Here is a 27,698-nt window from a genome sequence, read left to right on the forward strand (position 1 = left end):
TTTTAGGTGTTCTGGAACAGAGAGTTAAACCAAACACTCAAGTTCCTTTCCTATAACAAAACCATTAAAAGTGATACAGTAAATGCTAATTACAATTAGCAAACTGCTGCCATGGGCTCTTCACATCTTTGAAGTATTTCCAATCTGGCCATCAACAAGAAGTGCACAACAAAACTGTATCACACATTGATGTTTGTCTCCCTGAATGCCCTCTTATCTCTAACCCACCCATGTAATGCCAGTCAGGAGTCCCAGGCACTGCCTTAGCATCATGCCCACAGAACCACAGGGTTGGAAGGGATCTCTGGACATCACTTTGTCCATCCTCCCCCTGCTAAAGCAGGTTTCCTACCCAGGAATGCATCCCACGACGCTGAGCCACCAGCTCTCAGCCCACCTCACTGCTCACTTACCTACCCCACACCTCCCCAGCTTACCAGCAAGGATGTTCTGAGAGGCAGCATCAAAGCCTTGCTGAAGTCAGGGTACACAACACCCACTGCTCTCCCATTTACCAGCTGCCATGACATCACAGAAGGCTACCAGATTGGCCAAGCACAATTCTCCCTTGCTGAATCCATGTTGACTAGTCCTGATAACCTTCTTCTCTTCCAGTCTCTTGGAGATGACATCCAGAATGAGGAGCTCCATCACTTTCCCAGGGACAGAGATGAGGCTGACCAGCCTGCAGTTTCCCAGCTCCTCCTCCTTGCCCTTTCTGAAGACTGGAGCCACACCAGCTTTCCTCCAGCCCTCAGGCACCTCTCCTTTTCTCCATGACCTTTCAAAAGCAGCTTGGCCATCACTTCTGCCAGCTCCCTCAGCATCGCATCGGGGCCCACAGGTTTGTGTGCAATGAGGTTGCCTAGACGATCTCTAACCAAGTAGATTCTCCTCAACCAAGGGGAATTTTTTCCTTTCCCCTGACTTTCTTCTTCTCTCTGCAAAGGCCAGCAGGATCTGGAAGTACCACAGAAGACTCTGGGCGAGGCAGAAGAGTCAATCTCAGTATCAGCACATTTCTTCAAAGGTGGGAAGTAAAGGGGAGGTGGACAAGGAGGTGGGAAAAGGTCTCCCCAGGTTTGGCAAGGACAAAGAGGGAGGCAAGACCATGAATAAAGAGAGCAAACAATCTGGAAGTTAAAGTGTTTATTGATGTGTTTAAACTTTGTACATTCCCCACAGACCACACTAAGGAGTTTGCAGGTAAATCTGTGCATAGTGGGAAGAGACATGGAAGGGAAAAGAAAGTAAAGTCACAGGAGAAATAGAAAAAATACACCACAGGTTACCAGAACCTCCAGATTTAAAAAAGCCGTGAGCATTAACACCAACTATACAAGCATTACAAAGACAAGATGGTGAGCAGAACAACACCCCTTTTGTTCTTCTCGGGGCCTTGCATCCAATTTCCCTTAAAGCAGGCAGAATCCCTTTCCCAACTTATCCCTCTCTCCTCTCCCCACGTTCTTCAGCTCCCAAGGTGCTATCACAGGGATCTGTCATTCTGGGAAAGACCCAAAGCCATGCCTACAGCCCAACAGCACAGGAAGAGATGCAAAGGCTCGAAACACTGCACCTCTTTAACTACTTACCATGTTGGTGAGGCAGGAGAGCTGGGGAAAATTAGAAAGTAGTAGCAAAAGGGGCTGTTAATGCCAGGTGAGTACTGAAGGAAACTGGTTGAGAACAGAGGATTTAAATTCAATACCAGGAACTTCCAACTCTAAAGCAGAACTGAATCTGAAAGGGGAATGTGCAGACCCCAGTATGCACAAACCATGTTCTAACATTCCACTAGAGTAACTATAAACAGAGATGCTAGAAGCCTTTTAACTCCTTGCCTCCAGGGAGTCTTGATTCCTAGAGCCCACACTGCTAAGCAGCAGGGTGCTCATTACTGGTGTATGAGGATGGGTTTTTTCTTTTTTCCTTTTTTTTTCCCTCATTCTAAGGATTTTTGTTCGTTGCCATTCCAAATTCCTTCCTTGTTTATGCTGTCATAGTTCCTATCTCCAAATTAATCTCTTTGCAACTCTCAGCAAAATTCACTTAAAGAAAAAAAAGAAAAAAAACCAAAAATACTGCTTTATATATAAAAGCCAGAATGAAGAGCCACAGCTGTCTCCTTTTTACAAGGCAGGCTGGTACAAATGACCCTCAATATACAGGTGGTCTATCAGAAATAAAAATCAACATTTCCCATTTTATATATATAGAGCTTGTATCAGACAACAGTACAACGGAACTGGTATTTTTCAGATTATTAAAAAAAAAAGAAAACTACATCTCAGTCAAATATCTGCAATAGATCCATTTTTCCCATTTAAGGAGATTTATATATCATATTGTTATATTATCATTTCTTCACCCATTTAAAAGAATGGAAATTGCAACTCTACAGTAGTAATTATAGTCTTAATGATCCAGGAGTTCTGAATGTAAGATGAAGTCCTCTTGAAGCAACGGTTGGTCAGTAGTTGATCCAAAACGCTGGACCACTTTGGCCCTTCTGCCCTGCTCCTTCCCTGATCAGGGCTGCTGTATCTTCATCTCTTTTATATCTGCATCTGCTCCAGGTATTTGTAAGTGGGGTTCTCATAGCCATGGTTTTGCATCTTGCTCAGATGCCGCTCTTCTGGGGTAAGCATTGGGTCAACCTTTGGACAGACAGGATGATTTCTGGTCAAAGGAGGCACTCAAAAGGCCTTACTTCGCAGCAAGACAGTTAATACAGAAGGTTGGATAAATACCACAGCAAGCAGGAAATAGAAAAAAATGAAAACTACAAAAATTATTTGCTGAACAGAATTCCTCAGTCAGGTGTTAGTGCTTTCTGCACTCCCTTGCTTCTTTGGGGATGTTCTCCCCAGATTTCTAATAAGTTATCTAACATGACAAATTTGGGACTCATTTCTCTCATTACGGTGGTCATCACCACTTCCCTCATCCGCTGAGCAAAGGGGAAGAGGAGCTTTCCCAGACTCCATTAATCTGCCATTAGCAATGTGCATTTTGGGAGCTGAAGGATGATGAAAAAACTGCTTCTCAGTGTTCTGCTGATCACACTCTTAATAGTTGCTATATTAGCTGGGAGGACAAATTACTACAGATTGACTGACTGACTCCCCTGCTAAAGATATCGCCTCAAAAGCTCTTTTACTGTTAAATCCTATCCTGACCCAGACAGGGATGCCTAATTGAATTCCTTGTGATAAGTGAATACAACCGTGATGTGACAGGCCCCAGCGTGGCACGCTGACAAGTGCTACCTGCATGCTGATAGATAAGTGACAAAGATGGCAGCAAGGGCATTGTGAAACCCCATCCAGCCGAGGGCAGAGCAGCTGATGGTTTGGCACCTACTGCCATCTTCGCCCCCTACACGCAGCATGTGATTCAATGCTGACTATTTTCACCCTCAGTTATGGAGCAGGAGTGGTTTCTCACCTCCACAATTCCATGGCTGATGGTTCCATACTGCCTCTTCCTCAGCATCACCAAGCTGATGACTATCACAGTAGCTATGGCAACAGCAATCACCAACAGACCAATGAGGGCACTGCTGCTGAAACTGAAGTCATCACGAAGCGAGTTGTCATTATCCTGTAAGGAAGACAGCAACGGATCAGGCACAAAAGGAGTGATGTGAGATCTGCAATGCTGACTGCAAACCTAAAAGGAGGCCACCAGAAGGCCTTCAACCAGCTGTGGTATCAAGACATGATATGTGGCAGTGTAAATATTTAATCCCCTTCTGTCAAAACGACAATGAACACAAAATTGTTTCCCCGTTTAGGCATTCCAGACAAGCACTGACCCACAGTGCTTTCATATCCCACAAAACACTCTTGCAACAAAAGAGTTGAGTTAGCATCTAATGCTTTCACTGTTATCTTTATGCAGGAATGCCATACTGCATTACGCTCTGCACGACTTCCCAGAGCACTGTCAACACGCCCTGGAATTTGGTAACATGCAGGAACCGAAATGCAGCGTTAGGAGGTCAGCCATCACTGCCCTCAGATCTGTACATACCGGCTCATCCACCAGCCCACCAACGCGCTCCGCATTGAAAATCATCTCCTTCACATCGAGGGTTTCATCAATTACCTGAAAACAGCCACAAAAGCATTTTATGAAAGGAGCTGTAATAAACAGGTGGGAGAAGGAACATGAAGCCAGACAAGAGATTTCTGATGAATACTTGCAAGGGCTCAGAACCACCTACCATTCTACCCTGTTCTCCAAAGCGTGGGATCATCTCCAACTTTTAGAGCCGACCAAGAAAATACCTGCAACCATTTGGGAGTCTAGACTACTGAAGGCCTGAATTAAAACGCCTTGCACACAGCACTTCTGTCATTTAACAGGTGGCTATAGGATGATTTTGAAAGAAAGCTTCCAAAAATCAACTTTTTCTTTTTCAAGCCACGCAACTGCTGTAAGGCAGCTGTCATTATGACCGAGTGAATTTGCTATGCTGCAGATAGAGCTACGCCTACTGGATCACCTACCTTGATGAGGTGAGGCCTATCTTGCCATGAAAAGTGTGTGGGAAAACAGGTGGAAGACAACAGCATCTCAGTGTACTCATACAGAAAGCTACCTAGCTAAAACAAAGGTATATCAAAGGGTCTCTTTCTGGGAAAGCAATTACTAAGTCAGACACTTCACCAGCTCAGACTGCCAAAGATCCAGATCTCTCTCCTTCCCTCACCCTCCCACCCTTCTGATGCTAATCAGTATTAAGAGCCTACAATAGTCAGAAAACTGACTCCCCCACACCATATGGACAGTGAATACACTGGCATTCTGTTAGCAGGAAGGAGGAATGAAAACAAGCCACTGCTATTAATTAGTGCCCGCGGCAGGCTTTGCTTTATAAAATAAAGGTGGAGGGCTCACCACATTTTCATCCACCTTCTTCTTGCTGTTAATCACTTTTTCTTCAGCGCCAATCAGCCCATCCAACTCAGTCATGCCAGAACCTGCACCAGAAGAGCAAGGCAGGGACCATCAGTCAGCCCTCAGCACCACGCAGGAAGGATTACCTACTTCTGTAGAGCTGCCACAGCTACTGCATCTAACCGCACGGACCGCTGATTATTAAGCTGTCTTCATGCTGTTGTGTCAGAAGGGGAGCTCATAAGCTATGCTACAGTGACAAGTGATCAGGGAGGTTCTGTTAATGAAGGGAAATGAGGTGGCAATGAGAGAAGCAGACAGGACTCACCAAAACAGGCCGAAGTGTGAATTCAGACACACCGTACTGTTAAGTACTGCTGTTAGAAGTTCCAAGACAACATATAACACAAACTGTGAGTGTGCAGTTCCTTTCTGCAAGTGTCACCCAGGGTCACCACCACCCCAACGTGACCCGTGATGGCAGCACACTTCTCCTCTCTGCTGGCAGCCAGCACACAGGGAGCGCTTTCAATCGCACGCTCAGCATCATCCATTCTTCTGGAATCGAGCACATCAGTGAGCATCTCAGCAATGGGAATCTCAAGGTCATCCAGTACAGCTCTGTGATGAGCTGCTGCCCCAAATCCGGCATGAGCCCAGAAATGATAAATCCCAGGGCAAAGGAGGAGCAAAGCACTACACTAGACTTTGTACCAGAACATCACTCACCCATTTCTAGGCTAGAACTACTATATGCTGAAAGAATATACAGAGCAGCCTTCTGTTAATTGATAAACTGTTTTGATCTCAAGCATTTATAAATAGATCAGCAACAATTTGATGCAGGATACTCCGACCCGCTGTCACATAACGAGTTAGGAGACTGCAAGTATGCACGTGATGTCCTTCAAACATCCACACCCAGGAGGCAGGGAAGCTACAGGCAGGTCCCTCCAAGGAGCAGCATGAAGTGGGGGAAAATATTACTACAGCACTCAATGCTTTGCAGGTGATTGTGTGCACCTCTTCACAGGCTGCTGAGCTTGCAGGTTGCCTGAGACACGACGTCAGCCAGTGCTGAAATTGGCACATGTTCTTTGACAGGATGCAAAGGAAAGGGCAGTTGGCTCTACGGCAAGTTTTTACCCTGACAAGCTTTTTACTGCACAAAAATGCCAAGGAAACCAATGTTTCACTCCAGCTCCTCCCAAAAGGAGCATCTAGACTTCTGCTGACTCCCTTTCCCTTCACAGCTCTTTGGAGACTGTAATCAGATTCCAAGCATGGCCACAACTGCCAGTCTGACTTCCCACGGCCGCTGGAGCAGCTCGTGTTATTGTGGAAGTCAATGATTTGGATTTTCTGGACAGACTAGACACAAATAGTTTTTAAGAGAACTACTGTGCCAGCTTTTGGCCTACAGCTGCTTCACTCAGTTCTCAGGACCAGCACAAAACACTCCCAGCTCTGGAGACTTCAGCTGCTGCACTGAGCTTTGCTATTTGTCACACGGTGCTGTACCCAGAAACAGACCCAGTTCTGTGGAGCTCTAAGGTGCAGTTTAGGTTATATACCTCTTAGGAAAAGAAAGAAAAAACCAACCCACAGTAACCACACACACAAAATAAGCACATCTTCCTGGCAGCTGTTGAGAAATTCAATGAAAAGAGGAAGAAGGGGGAAATGTAGGATGTAACCTTTGTCCCCACATCATCAGAAACTTCCATTTACCCAAATGGGGAGAAGGACAGCCTATACTTATCATCTTTAAGACAGCACATCAACCAAGAATCCAACTAAAGACTGTCATAATTCTTTCCAGTGCGGTCAGTTGTGCATCGCTCCATAATGATGAAGGTGACTTTTGTAAAGAAATACTGGTAATGCAAACAATTTCTAGCTGTCTGGTCTTTACCACATTACAAAGTTATCTGTGCTCACACTGGATGACTATTAGCAAAATCCTTGGCTTTGAAATTCTGCACAACGCATACGGAATCAAAGGCAGAATAAAGCAACTGTTTTAGCCCCCACGTGTGCCACTGCTCTGCAACAGCATTCTGACAACCAGCCTTCCACTGCTACTTTGGGAACTGGCTCAGTTAGCAGCTCAGCTGGGCAGGATCATTACCTGAGACTGTATCTGTGACACAGAACTTAACTGAACATCAATATTTCCATGCCCCTCTTAGAGCCCAGTCAGCCCCTTTATAGCCAGACACTGTTACTACACAATCAATAATGAGCTCAAGGAGAAATAGATAATCACACAGGACTTTGCTCGTATGGAGAGATGCTACTTGTGAAAAAGAGATGCAGAGAAAACACAAAGAAGGAATCTGCTATTTACCTGCTCCTGAACACATCTTCCACAGTGCCTAGAGGGTGCTTAGCTGGGAAATACAGCCTGGGACTGGCGTTGCACTCAGATCCCTAGGGCAGTGCTGTTGTCAGGTGCAGAACAGCCTTCAGACTATTCAGACACCTGCACTACCTGGTTTATTTTGATAAGTGTTGAGTATCTGAGTACAGACAATGAGATATAAAGTACTGCACGGCTTCAGACAGGCTGCTAAGCCCACATTTCTTGAGGGCAAAGAAGTTAATCTGTGTATTCTGAGACACCTGCTAGCCCATCAGAAAGGAACACACAGAACCGACTGGATATTCAGACTAGCTTTTTTTTTTTTTTTAACACTAGGCCTAAACAAGCAAACAGAAGGTTACTAAACTAAATGAGGGCAGGGAAATGAAAATAAAGGTGAGTATGAAACTAAAATGAAGCTATCGAGCACACAGAGAAGGTAGGAGTGATAGAAGCACTGTGAGGGAGCAGCTTAGAACCAACCTTTTTCATTGGATGGTACAAATCCGGCTGAGGATCTAGCAGGAGGGAAAACAAAAACAAAAATAGCAGAGAAAGGAGATTAAGAGAGAAAGGAAAAAAGGCTTGCGCGTGATTTCTGACTCAGACCCTGGGAAAAGCTTTTAGTCTACAGCTTTCTTTAAGCTCAGGACTCTCTCCAAGCGTTTTTAAAATAAATACACACACACGCACCAGATGCCAACACTCGCTGATAAAAAATAAAAGAGATAAGTATTAAAAGAAAAAAAATTCTAGTGTCCCTTCAGCAGGTCATGGCACAAAGATTTACACAAGAATTTTTTGGTTAAACAGTGACTGTGAATTCCAGAATCAAGCTACAGAGTAAAACTTAACACTTCCTGCAAAATGGAAAGAGAGAAAACAGTTTTGCAACGAGCAAAATCAGGAAACCAAGAATGCAGCTCAGTGCAAATCTGTAGCAGCACTACTTCTTCCAAATGGACACAGTCTGAGCGTACACAGGCTGGGGAAACTGCTTTCTTCTTCAATGACTCCAAGGGATGGAACATCCTGTGCCACTGAGCTGCCCTAGCAGTTAAGAAAGCAGTGCCTATGTTCTGTCAAGCAAGTGAACCCAACTCTTCAGTGCTACATACCTTCGTTTTCAGGCACGGCTGGGAATGTTTTCACCTGGAACGGACGGAAGGGTTTGCCCTCCATGGGAATTTCTTCACTTTCCTCAGAGCTCACCCTGACATCCACCTGGGATTCAGAAATGGACGACGTGAACTGATCCATGTCTGCACGTTGCTCCTGAAGCAATTCATCTAAAAGGAATAAGAGGCAATCTTAGACAAACTGCATGAAGCCTGGCAGGAACAGAAAGGGGCAGATGGTTTGAACTAGCTGATGCAGGGCTGCAAGGCAAACACTCCTCTGAGCTGCCAGGTTATCTTATCTTGCATACACCGAGGTCTCATCTGGAATGCTCACTAAAGGTACCCGCCAGAAAAACATGCAAATAAGAGTCCAGAGGCTTGATGTGGCCCAAGGTTTTGGCAAGAGGGGATTAAAACCCTTTAAAACAAGAAAGCTGCTACTTATTTTTATGCTTCTTTTTCCATCTACCTTTGAATGACAGCTTTGCTATTCTGACTGTTGTTGACTTTGACACAGACAGTGAAAGTTCTTAGGACAAGCTGCTCTGACCTGCTGTGTTGCAAAACCCACGGAATATCTGCCCTCCAGTACCTGTGTCTACACCCACGTGCTTGTTGTTTAGGGCATCCTCAAGGGAGCTAGCAATCTTTCAGCAGTCCGCTTCACTTCCAAGGCAGCGATCCTAGTCTAACACAGTGCTAAGGGAGCTGGCACAAAGACACTCACCAATCTCATCCTGGATTTCTTCAGCCACATACGGCACCTTGTAGAGCAGAGATAAGCTTTGATTCATCCGTTCCTCAATCACACGGAGATGTGTCATCACCTGCAAACACACACGAATGTGTTGGAGTAGGCAAAGACTGCCAGTCACTTTACTGGTACCAATACTCCACTTATTTAATAAAATACCTACTACTAGAGGAATTGCTATGACAGACAGCAGAATGGGACCATTCTGTTGGTCCATCTAGCCCAGAGAGAGAGAGAGAAAGAAAGAAAGAAAGGGAGAGGACTCAGCTGCCTTGGAAGCTCTCAAGATGGTTGTTTTCCATATCCCAGATACAGCCATAATTCATTTCATGCTGCAACTTCAAGTAAGTGCTTTGTTAAATGGATTATCATTCCTGACTACTGGAAAAGATTTGTGAAAAGGGAGCATACAATATTATTTATCCCCTGTTTTCAGAACAAAGGTGCCTTTCAGAACAAAGGACACGTTACACGTTTCTTGTACCCACTACACCCATTCACTGGCAACAGCTTTCTCCCTTCATTTGAAGAAATAAATTCAACCACAAATCACATTCCCCTCGTGTATTAAATTCACCAGTGAAGTCAAGCCTGACCTGCAGAGGGTGCTGCATAATCAGGGATCACGCAGACCAAGAAACACATTAATACAGACAGCCAAATGTTGGAGAAAGCTAAGGAGCTGAATGGACCTCTTTTACAGTCTAATGTGTACCTGACCTTTTAAAGCAAGGATGAAAGCAATTTAATTTTACATGTGGCAGCTTGTCAGTCAAAGGAATCGATTGAGGAGCTTAAAGTGCATCTGAAAAGTAAAGTGAATGGAAATTGAACTGTACCACCCACATCCCTCACATGTCGATTTGTTGACACTGCAGCCTTCAGAACAAATTAAGGACTGTTGAGGTTTCAGCTTAAGAATACAGTTCACACACTCCCTCTTGGGCTTTGGCAGCTTCAGAACAAAGGGTCAGGACAGACTGCATTTGATATGCTAAGTTCTCTCTGAGAATGCTGTGTATATTCTTTATCGTAAGCCAAACAACAGTTTGTAAACATCACAATTATTATCAATCTTTCTAAGGACATGCAGCTCAAGAAGAAAGCAAGAATCAGTGGTAGAGCAGCAGAGAGATGAGAGTTGAAGGTATACCACTTGCCTTGAAAGCAATGAAAAGCTCTTTAAAGAAATGAAGGCGCACGCAAAGATGACCAAGTCTCCAATAAATAATTTCATGGGTACTCAAAAAAAGGAAACACATCAAGATGGCACCAAACTAATCCTAATCCCTGGACCTCCAAGGTAGTAGAACCTCAGTCCTCAATTTTTATTTTTATTTTTTAAAACACTGAGTCATGCACTGAAGAAAGCTGTGCAGAGTATCTGATGGCAGGCAGCATGCATACAGAATGGGAGATCTCCACACAAGCCTATCAAGTTGCTATAGTACCCAGCAAACTCGCGTGAGGACTTGACGCATGCCTGCTAGAGCCTCTGCTGGGTAACAATGCCTCCCTTGATAGAAATGTTCTTATACCTGAGATTTCATCTGTGCAGCCTTTTCTGGGTCGACTGCCAGGACATGCTGGTAATGGCGGATGGTGTGCAGACGGTCCTTGTTCTCAGCACGGACGTAGCGCTTCAGAGCCTGCACGATGCGGTGGGGCTGCAGGATTTTGGGGGATGGTGAGAGGGAAGAATTCAAATCCACTCGATTCAAATAAAAATCGCTACTGAAATACAGCAGTTGAGACGTGAACCTGCTTCGCTACTGGACAGATCTGTACAAACCCCTTATGTAAGACCTTTTTTCCCTACGTCTGTTTGATTCAGAACGCTGTGCCTTACGAGCACTAAAGAAAGCAGAGTGATTTTAAATAGACAAAAAATAGAGTGAGTCAATCAGGAGACTCACAGCTAGTTCTCCAGCAGGAACAGCCACAGTGGAGAAAGCTTTACTGAAAACCTCTTCCTAGCTTCTAACCCAGCAGGTCACAGCCTCCTCACCAAGCCATTCCCACCTTTCACTCCACCCAGCACTACCTCACTGTAAAGCATCATTGCAAAGGAACTCACTCGTGGTGGGACAGCTTGCAGGGCAGCCAGGTAGTTCTCCAGGGCAATCCGACGGCGATCATTCAGTATGGCTTCCACACGAGCCAGGTGAGTCTCCACAAGCTGCTGCTTCTCACTTGCTGCCTCTTTCTCCAGAGATTTAACCATTGCCTGGAAGTGCTGGAACAAAGAACAGATAAAATGTTGCATGCTTCAGGATCTCTCTCACATAACTCCTCAGAATAAACAGAGCCTGTCACACTGCGTGTCCTAGACATTTACAGCAGGAGAAAGGGGAACTGACAGATTTGATGCAGATTTCGTATTTGTGAGTTAACTACTAACAATTTACCTTCCAAGCTTCCTAAAGAACCCGTTTTGAAGGTCCAAAGAGGGTTCATGGCCTTGCACACGAAGATTATTTCAGAGCTGAGAGACCAAGACTACACTGAACAAATGATGTAATATTAACTCTTTCCCTCAACCTTGTAATACAGGAACAAGACTGATCCCTTCGCTCTAAAACTATTAATCTGAATTTGCAAAAGTCAAAAGTATTGCATAAGGAAGTTTTCATCAGCACGCCTTCAGATCAAATCTCTGCACATTCTGGTAGAAAGGTCAGAACCCGAATCTCCAAAAGAGCCAGAAATGTTCATTAAGCACTGTTATGTTTCATCAGAGACAATGGAAAACTCTTCTGGACTTGTACAGATTACAAACAGCAGCTTATGCTGAACAATGTGGAGAGAGACCTGTGTTCCAAGATAAATCCAAACTGGGCTTATAATCCAGTCAGTCACTTACTTGTACACTGGTTTGAGGGAACTTCATCTGTTTCCCACTGCCAGGAGAGTCTGCCTCTAACAATGCCATACAAAGCATATTCCTGATTAACTTCATCGTCTAACTGAACTCTACTCATAAGGCAGAAGATTGGCATTTTGGCAGCAAACCAAGCTTTATCTGCTGTCTAAGTGGTTTTCAGTAAGTCTGCCCAAACAGGAAATGTGTGACCAGAGCACCAGGGCCTATCTGAACAGGGCTGTGAGGTCGCTGCTCAGTGCAAAGCAGGCTGAAGGTCTGAAGTTACAATTTGGCTCTGCTGGTGCTCCGCTCTGGGGGTGGGATAGCTTCCTCCTACGTGGCTTAGGAACAGACCTGGCACAACATCGGATCATCTCCAACTTCTAGAACAAAACATGCAATTGAATCAAATCTCCTCTAAAAGGCAACTGCTGACAGAACTGGAAAGTTGCTCTTCCATTTCAGTCATTTTTTGGCTTTGAATATTGGTATCTCTCGCTTAGTTTATTGACAAGATGAAGGCCAAGCACCTGTAGGTTTCTTCTTTAGGCCCTTCAACTCTTACCTGAATGAGAGTCTGTCTTTCTGCCTTGGGGAGATTTACAGCTTGGTGCTCTGCTTCTTCCCATTCCTTTTTCACCTAAGAAAGAAAAGGACAGAGCAGGTCAACAAGACAGACATTTATATCTGATCTTCAGAGAAGAGATAATCCAACAGCCACGCTGTGGCCAAGTTTAAGAAACTCACAGAAGCCAGCGACTGGAAAGTCAGCCTGCCATCAGTTTGTCCAGAAGCACAGGGGCAGCAGCCACACAGTGCAGTACAAAAGGCCAAAGCCAAATGCTCACCCGATCCATGCGGTTGTGGTGCCTGACCTCCAGCTGCTCCTTTGCCTTCTGGAAGCGGGCATGTTCATTGTCATCAGCAGGGGTTTCAAAATACACATCCACATCATCAGTTGGCACTGCAAAGAGAGGGTAAGGATAAGTGGAGGTTCAGAAAACTGTGATCCTGGATTGTAAAAGACAAGCAGGGAGAGAAATCTCCATGCCTGAAGGATTAACAATCCATCAGGTGGAGCCTGCTGAGCCACCACCTACCAGGAGTCCATCTCTAAGCTGCCAATTTACTGCACAACATCAGTCAGTTATGTCACCCAAACGCACAGTAATGCACTATGACAACCAGCACCTGTTTGGTCTTCTCATTAGCTTTAAGACCAGCACTACTCAGCTCCAGGAACAGAGTGACTTGCACTGCAGAATAAAGAACTTGTGCTCTTTTCCCTTTCCCATTGGCTCTGAATAGTTTAAATGACATTTTGTGCATTAGCTGCTCACTGACAAGCTGGCTCCAGGTATCATTAACATGATTAAGGAGCCCGACAATAGATCTGCACAAAACACCACCCAGTATTTTAACACTTCAAACCTACCTTCCATAGCAGATGCACCATACAGGACTAACAGGCAATGATATTAGACAAGACAGCAACAGAAGGAGGCTCAGTGAGACAAACTGACTTGTCCAATAATCGGGACGATTTGCATCTTTATGACATTCAAATCCAACAAGGGGAGAAATAGGATTTCAGAACTGACAGTCTCAAGATCCTGCAAAATCCACAACGGGAGCTCTGTGCTCCATACACCACAGTGAGGAAACACTGAACCAGGTTTCTGTGCTACAGTTTTAGACATACCACATCCCAGAGCCATTTCTGAAAGGATCTACAGCAAACAGGACGTGCTCTGTCACTGCCCTTTAACAGACAGAGAGCAGAATGGGAAAGCTAAGGTAACCCTTCAACCATTTTGTTAACATGAGCAGATAAAACCTCCAACGCTTCACTGGAAGACAGCCTGCTTCTGAGCAAAAGTCACCTTTGCTTTGGCATGAATGAAGGGGAAGAGTTTAGCAGGCAATGGACTCCACAGACTTTCCCCTTACCAGGGATGGAGGGGGGGAAGAATTACTGCATGAAAGGATGGCAACATACAACATAGCATCACTGCTGTGTGCAAGGACAATGCCAGACCTGCACTGTGCTCTGGGCCTGCTCATGGCATTTCTGAACCAGGCTCTGACTCTTTCCAGCCCCAAATCCCTCTGTAACAGGACAAACTTTTGTATAAAAAAGCTCCTGACATCCACATCTTTTATTTCACCACTTCAGTTAGATCAGCCCAATCTAAAGCACTTGCATGAAGCCCATTTTGTAAACAGGATTATGGCTGTATAGTCAGAGTGCCAAGCCCCAGATAACACAAAAAGCCTTTCAAAAGGCTTTAATGGTAGCTGAAGTGGAAGTGCTGGAGTTCAACAATAAGATTAATAAGGAGGTTAAAATGTTTTTGGTAGTTTTATCATCTGACATAAAAGCCAGTTGAAATTGGTGCCAAAAACCTCAAGCTCTCAAAAAAATGCAGGGATTGAATCGTGATTCATATTTCAAACCGAGCTGAAAGTGGGAATCTGAATTCTACACTACTTCACTGATGTTTTCTGAAAATGTAATAGCAAGAAAACGCCCACCTCCAGGAGAACGGCAAGCTTTTCAGGACTGACTAGTCAAACACATGCACAGCAATGTGACTGGGGAAAGAGAGTGCTTTCTTCCATATATTTGGAAAAAAAAAGCCATTATGCAGAAAGGTAAGTGCTTTCATAACAAAAGGTGAGAGACAGCCCCTGGCTCCTGCTATAGATGCAGAAGATAACCAAGCCCTTGGTAAGCTGCAGACCGATGGTGAGGACAGACAGCACGGGACCAGAACCACTTTTCCCCATGAAAGTCAAACCTAAAGACCTCGAGAAGCAGAGACAAGAGGAGACTGCTGCAAAAGGACAGACACCAGAACCAAAAGGATGGGCTACACACGGATCCTCTCTTGACCAAGGCAAGGAGGAAGAGACACCAAACGCCAGACAGACAATAGCTAGCTGCAAAGGGGCCAGTGGGAGGCAGGACTTACTCATCTTTTTACACACAGCCATACAATACTCCTCTGACTCAAAATTGTTCCTGTTGCCTCCGCAGCCTCCATATATAAAGCGAATGCATTTTCTCTTGTTAGAGTCGAAGTACCAACGAGGCATCACAGCCCGGCAGGGCCCTGTCATCGCCTCCTGGGAGCAGACAGCTGTGTGGAGACGGGGTAGAATGTGAGCTGGTGAGGAACACAGGCCGTGCCGAGCAACGTACAACACAGTGGTGGCTCTGGTTCACACCTCCTTCTGGACATCTGGGCTCGTCAGCCCTTCATCAAAGGGCTTTCGTCAGTTTGAGGGGGGTTCCTACCATTTGACAAGTGTTCACCACAAGGTCTGCAAGGGAAAGGCCTACACACGCTGCTGTGCAGCAAGCACATAGCAGCAGGCTACCCAAGCCAGAGTCTCAACACGCAGCTTTCATCTACAAGAGTAATTTCACATTGGCTAGCACTAGAACAGCAAGGATCTATTTTGCTGATGCCAGAGTTATGTCTTGGGTGTCCCAGTGGTAGGGCCTGTGCTGCATAAAACCAGCATGATGGAGAGAAAACCCATTAGGGCTGCTTAACGCATTCAGCGACGTCCTGTTCCACTGCACTCTGCCTGGACAGATGCTCAGTGTCTCACAGGTGAGGTGTAAAAGCAAGTGAAAAGGCAGGCTAAGCACACGGAACATGATCGCTGTGGCAATTAGAGCTGTTAGATTTTGAAGGCTGTGCACTAGATATTGAAAGTCCAGATAGCTGTGGGACGAGGGCTGCTCCACAATAACCAGGCAATGTAAGCTGGTGGGTTATTTTGAGGCAAGAGAACAGATACGCTGTGTAAGTCAGCAGCTGTACATGGTGCTTCAAGAAAACAGACTGTACCCCCAAAACACTCCAGTCAAATTGTTCCAAATCTGCCTCAACATCTGCAGATCTGTAACAGTTCTGTACATGTATGACCTAAGCCTTGCTTTAGCAAGGAAAATTATCTGCAGCATGCTGGCATTTTACCAGCAAGATGCAAGAACTGCTGGCAACGATTCAGTGATCTGTAGCTAATTGAATTTCAATCCCTCTTAGCTCTTCCTTCTCTCTGCAGACACTTGGACATGCAAAGTATAGGACACTGCAACACAGATGCCCTCAGAATGGCACTGACCACTTAGCAGGAGCTACTGCAAATACTTATGTAATGAAAGTGGACCAATTGTGCTCATTTTCTTTCTTTTGTGAAAAGAGAAGGGTTCATGCAAAGGCTATTACTGTCTGACATGGAGACTGGAAGTGGGGCACCAACTATCATCCTCAGTCTCAAAGGGCAGCTTCAACACCATCTCTGCAGAACACACCCCGCCACTTTAAGCTTCCTTTTTGTAATCTGGGTATAACGCACAAAATCCAAGGTACCCACCCAAAATCAGTAATTCAAGGTGTACCCTACATGTCTCTCAGATTTTCCAAAATTAGCCTATGCCAATATGATTTTCTGACTCAACACTGCACCTTCATGGAGGTGCCTGTTGAGTGTGCCAAACACTGGGCTTTCTGCCAGCAGTTCTGCTGTTTATCTGGAAACATATGGCCCGTGCTCCAGAGAGTTAATTTCAACACTTGAAACACAAGCATCATCAGCTTTCCTCTGTTTGCTAACTTATCTGGCAAATAAAACTTCCAAGTGGCATTTACTGACTTGATCAAAAATCTATCACCAACTGACAGCCAACACGAGTACAAGGAAGGAAGAGCTTGGAGGCCAGAACATGACTTACATTTCATATCACTGCTCACTTCTTTTTCAGAAACAGCCTTGTCACTGGTGGGCTCTGTAGTGGTCTCCTCATTGTAATCATCTACTTTGTAGCTGTCATAATAGTAATCACGATCTTCCACCACATCCTCTTCTTCCTCCCCTTCGTCTTCTTCATCCTCATCTTCCTCCACAGCTGTTCCTGTGAAGTCTTCTACGCCTGCCTCTGTAGGGAATTCACTGAAGGGATAAAGTTAAGTTAGGGAGTTAAGGCAGAGCCAGCTCCTTAGCAGCCAGCCTTTGGCATAACAGAATAATGACTCTCTTTTCATCTACTTTAGGAAAACCAAAGATGATAAAATAAGTGTACTGATGGCTGATCAGCCCCAGCAATGGGACTCAACAGCCCAGCTATTACCGGCAGAGCTACTCCATGTCTCTAGCTCAGTAAAGAGCTCCTAATGTTTATTTAACAATTTCTTTTCAGTAAGGTCAAACCTGCAATATCTGTGGGGAAATACCTATTGCAGCCTTCAGTCTTTCTGACTAAGGATGGAAAGAAGGGACTGTTCAATTGCTGTAAAAGGAGTACTGAAAAGTCACTCATCCTCCTGCAAGGCGTGTTAATGCTCAGGACTCTCCTTTGGGAATTTCAGAAGCACAGAAATTCTCCTCTCAAACCCCATCACCTATGCAAAACAGGTAACAGCAGCTTCACATACGGGGCTGTTAACCTGTGTGAGCATCAAGAACCTCACCTTTTGTAAGTGTCATAGTCTTCATCCTCATCTTCATCCTCTTCCTCTTTGGACAGAGCCTCATCCACAATTTTTGTCTGGGGACAACATACATATTCTGTTCCATGGAACTGGTCTACTCCACAGGGCAGCAGCATGCCATAACTGTGCAGGATCATCCCTTCTGTCAGACAGGCCTGAAAGAGGAGCCCACATGTGGCAGATGAGGATCATGCCCTTACTTTGAATAACGTTTGCCTAGCAGAGGTCCCAATGATGGGAGGACCAATAATCTAAACAACAGCAATGTATGACCCCAGGTTGAACACTACAAGAAAATGGATTTGAAACCTGTAGCATAAGCAAAAATCCCCAGAAAAGTCTCTGATCCAGAGCCATGCAGCACTTCCTGATGTTAATGAACAACCCCCAGCCCCACCCCTATCAACCACCCATTTGTCACAGCCCTGCTAAGCTCTGCAGAAATAATCAGGTGCTCTGTGCCAACTCAAGGGAGAGAACACTTGCAAGAAAGGGAATTGCTGTTTGCTTTCCTGGGTTGGCCATTTCATTAAACTTTATCTATTAAACTTCACATGAGTAAATGAGTAATTGCTCAACTGCACTTTGTGTCAAGATTATTTTAGCGTGCTGTAGATGAAAATCAATTGGATAATTCAAGAAAAAGCCCAATTCAAACTATGCTTAGACATTATGTCTATACATTTCTCTTGAACTACGGAAATGTATTGTTTTGTGGCACTGCAGACAAAAATGCAGTAAGAAAGGCTTTATTATGTAGATCAGAACTTTCTTCTGATTTGCTTTGAAACAGCATGGATATAAAATGAGCCAAATATTTCTGGAGAACAAATCTGTTGAAAGCAAGTGATCTTTATATTTTCTGTACATAAAGTTTGTCCTCAATTAAAAAGCAATTCCTCTAGCACAGCTTCATTAAGACAGGTTTTTCTCCCAGGGAATTAAAGAAATAGAAGCTTAATTGGTACATCCTTAACCTCTTATTTACTAACACTGTCACAATTAAATACTGTGTTACTCTTTCCACAAAATTTAAAACATGTATATTTAACTGTGATTTTTTTTTTAATTACTCTCAGCCAAAATGGGTGCACAGAGAATTTGTAATATTTTTGCTAGGCAGATTTAAAAAAAACTCCAACCAACATACATAACAAACCACCCAAAGCCCCCACGGTCTAGATTTGTTCTGAGAAGATAATCCATCTCTTATGTAAAACCTCACTAATCAGTCACAACATAACTCACATTGCACTCCAAACCAAATCCCCAGCAGCAGCACCAACAACGTTAATGGAAAATGTGCATGAAAAATCCCAAACATCCTCTGACCACTGTCCTCACCACGGGAGGAAGGGTGAGCCACCAGTTAGCGTGATGCACCCCAGGGATATGACTTCAATTCCCAGCTCCATCCCAGCCCATGATCTTGGGAAGCTGCTTAGGACAGTCTTGCCTAACTCAACTGGCTACAGAGCTTTTTTGATGTCACTTGAGCACTTTTAAGCATTTTTTCATTGCTCTGCCTCAGGCTGCAGCCTGCAAAATGGGAACGAGGGACCCCAGAGATGAACACCATTACACTCCAGCTCCACAGCCATCCAAGCGCACGTATCCAGGGTAAACATTCTTGCCAAAGCATCTCAATTACCTCTTTTGCTGCCGTGTGCCAGTGCTGATGGCTTTCACACACATCCATCCGCTCCTTGTGGAAGAACCTGCACTTCTCCGGGACCAGCAGCACGTCGCTCACGAACTCACCCACTAAAACACAAGAGATGGCCACAAGGAGGTGAACAAGGGTCCATCCATCCCATCACAAACATCCTACAGGAGACAAAGGCAGAATCAGGTGTCCCCAAAGCTCTGTTCTAAGTGCCTTTAAGGTCAGGGCAGGCACATTCGTGGCACAGCAGCTATCTGTGCTAAGGCAGGGAAAAACCACAGCCTTGGAATTTCCGGGAGAAGAACAGGAGAACGGGCTGATGGCTGAGCCTGCACATACCCTGAACTGAAGGCAATACATTGGCAATAAATTGCTGGAGCAATTTCATGCAAATCCTCGAGAACATTGCATCTGCATACGGAAGCTTTCAAAGCGCTTAATCATCAGTCTCTAAATGAACTGTATCATACCAAGGCTAGTTCAAGCTGCCTGTTGCTGTAATATCCTGAACATTTCTATGTGCCACAAGTGTTATCTATGTTTTTAGTATCTGGGTATCTGATTAAGTCTTGTTTATTTTGTTCTTCAGGTTTCCAGATGGCTCAGCTCAAGATCAGCTGTGGCACATTCCCCAGCTCGGACAGCCCTACCCAAAACAGAGGATAGCAAAATAAATCCAAAAAAACAAAGTAAAACCAGACTCAGCAAACACACTGCATTCCAGCATTTAGATAACCACAGCCTCACCAGCGCAATGAAATTTTGGCACAGCTGCAAGACCAGACTCTTGCTTTTGAGAAGAAAGGGGACAAAGATATCAGTTTGTCCTGCAGATTTTGCATCAGTTGAATTTAACTGTTCAACTTCAATATCCACCACAACTCAGTTTAGCATCAGTATCAGACTTAATCCAAACTCCTAATAAACATCAGCACTGCAATGCAAAACATTACGTTTTCTCAGAGTTGAGATTTTTCTTTGCAGATTTAAAATCCAATTCCAGTAATTTCTAAATAAGAAAATGCCTAGATACCCTAAAAAGGGTAAGAAAAGATCATCAGTCCAAACGCTGCAAAGCAGCACACTCACACACCTGATGGGCAGCTTCCTCCTTTCAGACTGACTCAACTTTAAAGTCAAGAGGCCGTGGTTTTGGGGGCAGAAGACTCAAACTGATCAGAACTAACAAGCATTAATAAACAGCTGCCACAGAGCCTGTTTCTAATATAGGAATGAAAGACATGGGAAGTTCTCTCATCTCAGGCTGTAAATGGAAAACCACTATGCATGGCACATTAATGGAACACCTACTTCACTGATGACCACTATTAATCAAAAAAAACCTCCTCCTTTTAGAATGAGAGCAGCCAGAAGAGGTGTTCCCATGGCACCTTGCAGCTCAGCCAGCAGTTTGCCTCTTCACACCTCACCAGTTCAGCCCCACTTCCACCATCCTATTGTTACCTCTATTTTACAGCTGGGTGCTGGTGCTAGGGGCCCTGCTCTCCCCTCTTCACCTTTGAAATACAAAAGAGCTTTCATTGGCAGGGGAGAGGCAGGAGAGGTTAAACACAGTAGGACAGCAAGATCCTGTCTCAAGACTGTCAGCTCCTTAATGCAGCAAGGGAAACACCAGCAGCAACTGGAGGAAAACATGCAGCTGGACTACAATAAAAATGCCCTGCATACCCCAGAGGTGCTCATCACCCATTTACAACAAGCAGCTTGCAAACTGATAGAGACCACAAAAATGTATTTTACGACTTGTAACTCAGATGTAAAAACCAAAGAGCTGACAGGCTGAGCCTCACAAGCCCACAGCACTGCAGCAGATGACACGCGTGACAGCCTTTAACAGACAGCTTCGTACTTCTCCAATTTTAGGGTTGTGCCACAAAATCAGGTTAATTTCCAGCTGAAGAACACGCCTGGGAGAGGATTATTTTTAAAACAGATGATTCCTTATAAACCCATAGACCTTGATTTCATCCTTATTCCCACCAGTACAACACAGTACTCGGTCTGATCAGTCAGGTTTGGTTGCTTCTCCAATTGAGTTTCTACACCTATAAAGAGATGCATCTTTCTCCTGGGATGTAACCACACCAAATTCAGTTTTTACTGATGCTCTGCGGAAGGTATTACATACAGGAGAACAGTACCTACACAGACCTCTGGAATTTCCTTGTGCTTTCTTATACCAACCCACATGCTAACCTGACATACATGCAGTAATTAAGAAAACCAGCGCAGCAGTGCCAGTCACAGCCTACAGGTCAAAAGCTGCATGGTAAACAAGTGCTGCCTGATTGCAGTGGGTGGATGGACTCTGGAAAGTACAGTGAAATCCGTGACAGTTTATCTGATATCTTTCACAGTTCAAAACTGGGGATGAAGGATATAGCTGCAAGAAGCAGGGCTAAGTTTAAATATAGGCATTGAAACAGAATAGAGATCTCTTGCCAAGACTGAAGCAGGAAGCCTGAACAGGGAGAGTGTTTAAGTTTCCAAGGCAACAAAATATTAAAGCTCCACAAAAATAAGATCAGAGTATTAAATCCCAGTATCTTTGTGATATTCAAATACAATAGCCCTCAGGTTTTTATGGCAGTTGCAGAGAGAACGGGGATTTCTTTTTCACGCCAGGCACCATTATTCCAGTGCAGCTGTTATCAAGCTGTTGATCTGCTGGAAAAAGGCAGAGTCCCATCTTGTGGAAATAAAACCATCTGAGTGGAAGTTGGATGTGGAAATGGCAACCCGATATGGGAGAAGCTTGATAAACTCAGATGTTCTCTAAGAAGCCAGGAGGCAATTCTTTACCCCTCTCCCACAAGAATGCAGGGAAGCACGTCGTGCACTCACCCAGGCACTTGTAGGGCACAACGATATGAGTGTGGTCCTTGCACTGCTTCTTCCCCCTCTTGCACCAGCTGTCAATACTGACAGGCTGATTGGCTTCCACGACATTTGTAATCTGAAGGTCTGGATACATCTGTTTAAAAAGAACCACAGATAAATTTATTTCCAGAAAGGACAAGGAATGCACAAAATGGCTCTCAGCCAAAAGAAGCAAGGCCAATTCTCTGAACAAGAGTAACTTCAAATTTGTACACAGATACACATTCTCTTCTGGATCAAGCTCCCAACAGCTGAAGACATAAAAAAGCCCCCAGCTGTTTATCACACAGGGCATCAGCAACAGAACATGTCACCACTTCTTTACACGTGGGAGGAGAAAGCCAGGTTAGGGGCAAAAGCTGGGCACAGAACTGAGGCCTCTGGCTTTGCACGGAGGTGGAGGAGGAGTATTTTTACCCCTTCCATTTTGGCTGGTGCACTGACAGTGTGATACCCTCCGGAAGAGGGCAAGCAGCAATAATAAGGACTAATAACATCTTCAGACTGTCTCATCATTTGCCAAGCTAATATGCACCTAACTACTCAGGTTTCCTTATGCCTGCTCCATTTATAACCTGTTAACATTTCTGCTCAAGTTCTCAAGTGCAGACACTGATTTATATTTAGGTTTCCGCTACGTGAAGCACATGTAGCCCCCGTTACATCAGCCTTGTAAAACAGTATTAAAAGTTTTCCAGTCCAGACATAGTGTGCTCTATCACCTTCCCAGTAAAAAAAAACACATTCCTGGTGGTATTTTACATGCTCGTCACCTCCATGGAGTAATTAAAGACACTCTTCAAGGCCAATATGCTGCAGTATCTGGAGCACACTGAAAGGAGATTAAGGCTTTACAATAAAGTACGAAGAACCTAAAAGTACAGCCAACGTTTTGGCGAAAATATTTGGCTAATATTCTGGCTGATATGCATATGTCACTGATAGCAATACCACTACATTCCAGCTGAAATAGGTGTCAGGCTCCCAGCTGCTCAGCTGCTGGTCTAACTGCCAAACCCTGAAAACAGTGATACCTCCCTGACCTACGGACCGAGGACCTTCTTAGGGCAGCGTGTGCTGATATAAACTAGAGGTAACTCCTAAACTCCACTGCAGTTCTGTGCTGCCCTTCCATGGCAGCAGTGCAGTAGGGCTGCTCAGAGAAGCAAGACAGTCAAACACGACCCTCCTGCAGGGTTAGCTCGCTGCTGACTGGTTAAATTCAAATCCAGTTCCTTTGCAGCAGTGAAGAGCCAGATCCCCACAGCAATCCTCACCTCCTGGCAGTACTGCAGAATCTCTTCCTTCGTTCCAAAGCAGCTCTTGGTCCCAGAAGTGTCAGGTTCCCATTTCCCGGTCTGGATATTCACGTGCATATTTAGCTTCCCACAGAACATGGCAATTTGAGGCTCTGCCACCGCAAACCCTGTCCCAGCATTGGCTGCCAGTGCCTGTGAAGACAAAGAAAAACGACATAAGCTGATTGCTTTACCTGACAGAAAGCAGAACAACTCAAAGCACCAGAAAGGCTCCGGCATCTCCAGCAAAGAGCTCTCACTTCCTTCAGCAAAGTCTTGCAAATACATTCTGTAGCCGTATTCCTTGAAGCTGATGGTCTCTGCTCCAGGTTTTCACCAGCAATGCATTTGTTTTTCCAAACTCTATTTTATTTTTGCAACAACAGCTTCCTGAAACCAAAGGGTAATTCACACTTGAAGGCTGTGCCCACAAAAGCTAAAACAGATGTCTGAAGAACTCAAAGAGCCGCTCTCCATCCCAGTATTTGGGGATAAATAAGTAATCTCATTAACACCTGGCAGAAACTCCTTTCTGCAGCTCTCAGCACTGCTTCTGCTAATAAATTAATGGCTTCCCACTTCAGGAGGATGGCTCAGAGATTCAAGTCAGATGCTTGCCCAGAGATCTTCAGACACCTGGGATAGGGATATGGACACCTAGCTTGCCCAGCCCTCCAAGTAAGGATGGCTTCTGCTGATGCAGCTCCCCAGCCCTGCTATCCCTCGCCCCACGCACTCCCAGGCTGCTGCCCTGCCAGGTTCTGCCGCCGTGCACCAGCAGACAAAAGCCTGACAACACAAAGGCACATCCGGGTCAAACTGCAGAGCGAGCGCTGGCAACAAGGCCAGCTTCCCTTCCTGAAATCCTGCCGGCTGAACAAAAGAAAAACGGGATTAAGCTAAAACTGTAGAGCTGGGGTTTTTCGGAAGGCTTAGGGGTCGGCTGTCCTCTCCCTGTGTAGCTAAAAACCAACCCTAAGAACAACAACAAAGCAACCCACCCTAAGAACTCCCAAATCAAAAGCTCTTCGAAGTGGTTTTGGGGGAGTGAAATCCATTTCAATTGCTTCAGATAAGGCAGATGAGAAACAGCAAGACAGCTCCAGAGCAGCGCTGCCCCAAGGCTCTGTTTTTCTGGCAGGCTGCACTGCCCCAGGCCACCAATCCTGCCTTCCTATTTAACCTTTCAAGCACTCAAAAATGCATATGTCCCTGCAAGCACTGCTCATCCCCTACTGCCTGCAGATCCCCACCAACTTCAATCGACACACATACGCTCACAGCAAGTCAAAAACGATCAAGAGAGGAATTCAGCTGGTCAACCCCAAGTGCAGCTCCTGCTTTCTAGATATTAGGGACAAAAAATGACTCCCTTCTAACCCCGGTGTTCCCCTGGCTCCAAATCATGGCTGGGACTCAGGGCTAAGACTGACCTGAGATACCCAGGCACAGAGCCAGGTTGTCCTTCAGAAAAATACCCCTCAAATTTTAAGAACTATTCAATGGCACCTTTGAGAGAAGCATTCACATACAAGAAGTTTTATTTGCTCTGAAACCCTTTCACCCAGCAGACATCCATGAGAGCAAATCTGAGCAGAGATCACAAAGGAAAGAAGTACAGAACTATATATATCAGATACCAGCACCCACATCCCATAACAAAACACCTCCAACTTCCAACCACTGCTCAATTCTCTGTGCCAAACCTCACAGCCCAACTGCGAGCCTGCAGTCTTTTGCTGACACGTCGACAACGCAGAGCACCAGTTCTGCCCAGAAGATCAGTGTTAAAGCAACAGTTTTGCTATAAACAGCAAACTTGCCATCTCAGAAGTCAAAAGCCCAGAAGTTACAACACGCAGCAGGAACACGTTGGAATCTCTTGCAAAAGAGAGGAGCAGTTTGCTGGCTTGTTTTTTGAGAGGCTTGGGAAGGCATGCTGCACATCTCCATCACTCGCTGTCTCAGGGGGGAAAAGTTAGAGTGCAAAACCTTCACTTGTTGTTCTGTGGTCTGTCAGCCTCCTGGAGCACACAACCACCACCACAGAGGGGTGCAGACCAAGAGAACAACACAAGTGCTGTGCAAGAGCCGACCAACACCGCACAGCAAAGCCTTGGCTCCTGCACTGTCTTCCTCACTGCCCCTCTGTGCCAAGAGGAAAAGGGAAGTGTAAAACGGTCCTTTACAAGCCCAAAAACACATGCAAACTTTCTAAGAGGGCCTGTTAATCTCTCTAAAAACAAACAGCTTGTCGGTACCAACAATCAGGTACATTAGAGGAAGCAATCCACAACAAAACTTTGTTTTGTAGCATTATGACTACATCCAAGATTTGAGCTGAACTCTGAAAAGAACAAAAAGAAATGCATCACCAACATGCACAGCACTGGCCCTGGTAAGAAGAACAAGGCATGTTTTGAGTGGTTTGGACATTGTTAACACAGCCCAACTTGCTTTGAAGAAAAGTATGCAGCAAAATAAGGTCAGTGAGTAAGCAGGAGAGGTGCAGCTCCCATCCAAGGGCAGAAACATCCACAGGTAATCCATTCACAGCTGCCTCCAGGAGCAAAACTCCTGTTCAAACACATACCAACCTCCTGAAGTCACCCACGGCCGCTATTTACATTCTGCTGTTAGCTGCTGTTTAGTCCTGCTGTCTCTCCTGCCTGACACCTCACACTGTGGCAAAGGTACCATTCCTCCTCCAGGGCTGCTCCGACAGTTTGCATATCAGTGGGTGCCGTTGCCGTGGCTACAGGAACATGCTAAACCCCAATTCGCAGCTGAACAAACGAGACTAATTACTTGCTTGATTTCATCACTTTCAATCAAATGGAAAAAGTCTGTTCTGGAATCGCACAGTTGGGTGAGTTAATGAACTGTGATGTGCAGGAGCTGAATCTTTAACCCCGAGATAAGATCTGTGAGTAATGAGCTCCCATTTTTCACCAACCACATCACTCAACATTTTTACTTCATCATACCTGTAAGGACAGAATGCAGCACAAGGAATCCCAGTGGAGGCCACACCTTTAACTTTACCACTCGATTGAAGAACCTCACCTACATGGGGTAAAGACCAAAGTTCCATTGCCCCACAGTGATATCAGCCTACCAAAAAGAGCGGCTCAGGCTGAGCAGGCCCTGACTGCACTCACACAAGAGCTGGTTGCTCTATGCTCAAAGCATTACTCTACAAAAGGAGGGCTGGTAAGCTCAGGATAAAAGCACGTCCTTAGTTAAGCCGTTCGGTATTCCAGAGAATTCCCCCCTTTCTACATTGCAGAGGGATGAAGAAAACAAGCACGTTTCTCCTCGGGACTTTCCCAGCCATAAATGGAAGAGGGCATCCCTTTGCAGGAGCAGGCTGTGAGGGGCACATACCTGAGCATCCACCCAGCCCTGCACAGCCTCTGCAACACTATTGCAGCAGCTGTCACCCCATGAATGCACATCCCTAACACGAGAACACTTGCTTGGGAAAAATTGTTACTTAAACCACTATTAGCCTTGCTGGCACTTGAAGTTTCAAAATGTTTCATGATAATTTCCACTTTGCCTCTTGGTGTAATTCTTTTGGAAAGTTTGCTTTCCAAGACAAAAAAAAAGCACTGGATTCCATAAACACACACATCTCTGGGCAGTTAACGTCAGTTAAATTCCTCACCCTGTCACACAGTGCCTGATTTATGGATCTGAAACACTGGAATTCAGACCTCTAAATTTCTCTGATGGAAGTACCTCTCTCTAAGGATCCAGATCTTCGTTTACTCCTAATTTCTTCAACTTCAGCCAGCAGGTTTCACCAGTGGGTTTTGCCCACCCAGAAGCACGGGCTCTGTAACCTGAAAAGGGGACCTCCCTTTTGCCCTGCAAGAGTCTGCCATATGAATCGAGAGATGCAAGTCAGGAAGGAAAGAGAAATTTTCAACTCAAATTGGTCTTGGCTTTCTTAGGGCTATGGGTGATGCTCTCATGTTGTGCTGGGGAGGTTCACGTTGGGGATTAGGAACAATTTCCTCTCTGGAAAAGCAGTGCTGCACTGCACAGCTGCCCAGGGAGCAGGGGGTCACCATCCCTGGGGTGTTCAGAGCTGTGGGGATGTGGCACCGAGGGATGTGGGCAGTGGGCACCTTCACTAGAGCACAGCAGCATTCTCACAGCAGATGCAGTCCTTTAACCTCAAACTTCATCCCACACTGCAGATACAAATAACAGAGGCTATGGGGACACCCAGCAGGGCCTGTTCCAACCCACAATGCAACAAACATGAAAAAACAACCACTTTCCTTGCCTTAAGCTTCTAGTATCT

At 45.2% G+C, this 27,698-nt stretch overlaps 1 protein-coding gene across 5 annotated transcripts; it reads right to left on the reverse strand.

The window, feature by feature from the left end:
* Positions 1 to 1,134: 1,134 nt before the first annotated feature.
* Positions 1,135 to 23,686, reverse strand: APLP2 (amyloid beta precursor like protein 2). 5 transcript variants are annotated; one of them, XM_010723595.1, is made up of 17 exons: positions 23,363 to 23,686; positions 22,050 to 22,179; positions 19,170 to 19,282; positions 17,498 to 17,673; positions 16,762 to 16,979; positions 14,987 to 15,154; positions 12,860 to 12,975; positions 12,577 to 12,651; positions 11,226 to 11,384; positions 10,687 to 10,815; positions 9,122 to 9,221; positions 8,392 to 8,562; positions 7,758 to 7,791; positions 4,912 to 4,993; positions 4,039 to 4,113; positions 3,451 to 3,606; positions 1,135 to 2,660 (listed from the first exon to the last, which is right to left on the reverse strand). In XM_010723595.1, the coding sequence occupies exons 1-17, from the start codon at positions 23,669 to 23,671 to the stop codon at positions 2,559 to 2,561; spliced, it is 2,313 nt and encodes a 770-aa protein (XP_010721897.1). In that variant the 5' UTR covers positions 23,672 to 23,686; the 3' UTR covers positions 1,135 to 2,558. The 5 variants fall into 5 exon arrangements, with proteins under 5 accessions (XP_010721897.1, XP_010721896.1, XP_010721899.1 ...); XM_010723594.1 differs by having other exon boundaries at positions 4,909 to 4,993; XM_010723597.1 differs by lacking the exon at positions 14,987 to 15,154 and having other exon boundaries at positions 4,909 to 4,993.
* Between the last annotated feature and the right edge of the window lie 4,012 nt (positions 23,687 to 27,698).

The sequence above is a fragment of the Meleagris gallopavo genome, chromosome 26 (assembly GCF_000146605.3).
Source record: "Meleagris gallopavo isolate NT-WF06-2002-E0010 breed Aviagen turkey brand Nicholas breeding stock chromosome 26, Turkey_5.1, whole genome shotgun sequence".
NCBI classification, from domain to species: Eukaryota; Metazoa; Chordata; class Aves; order Galliformes; family Phasianidae; genus Meleagris; species Meleagris gallopavo.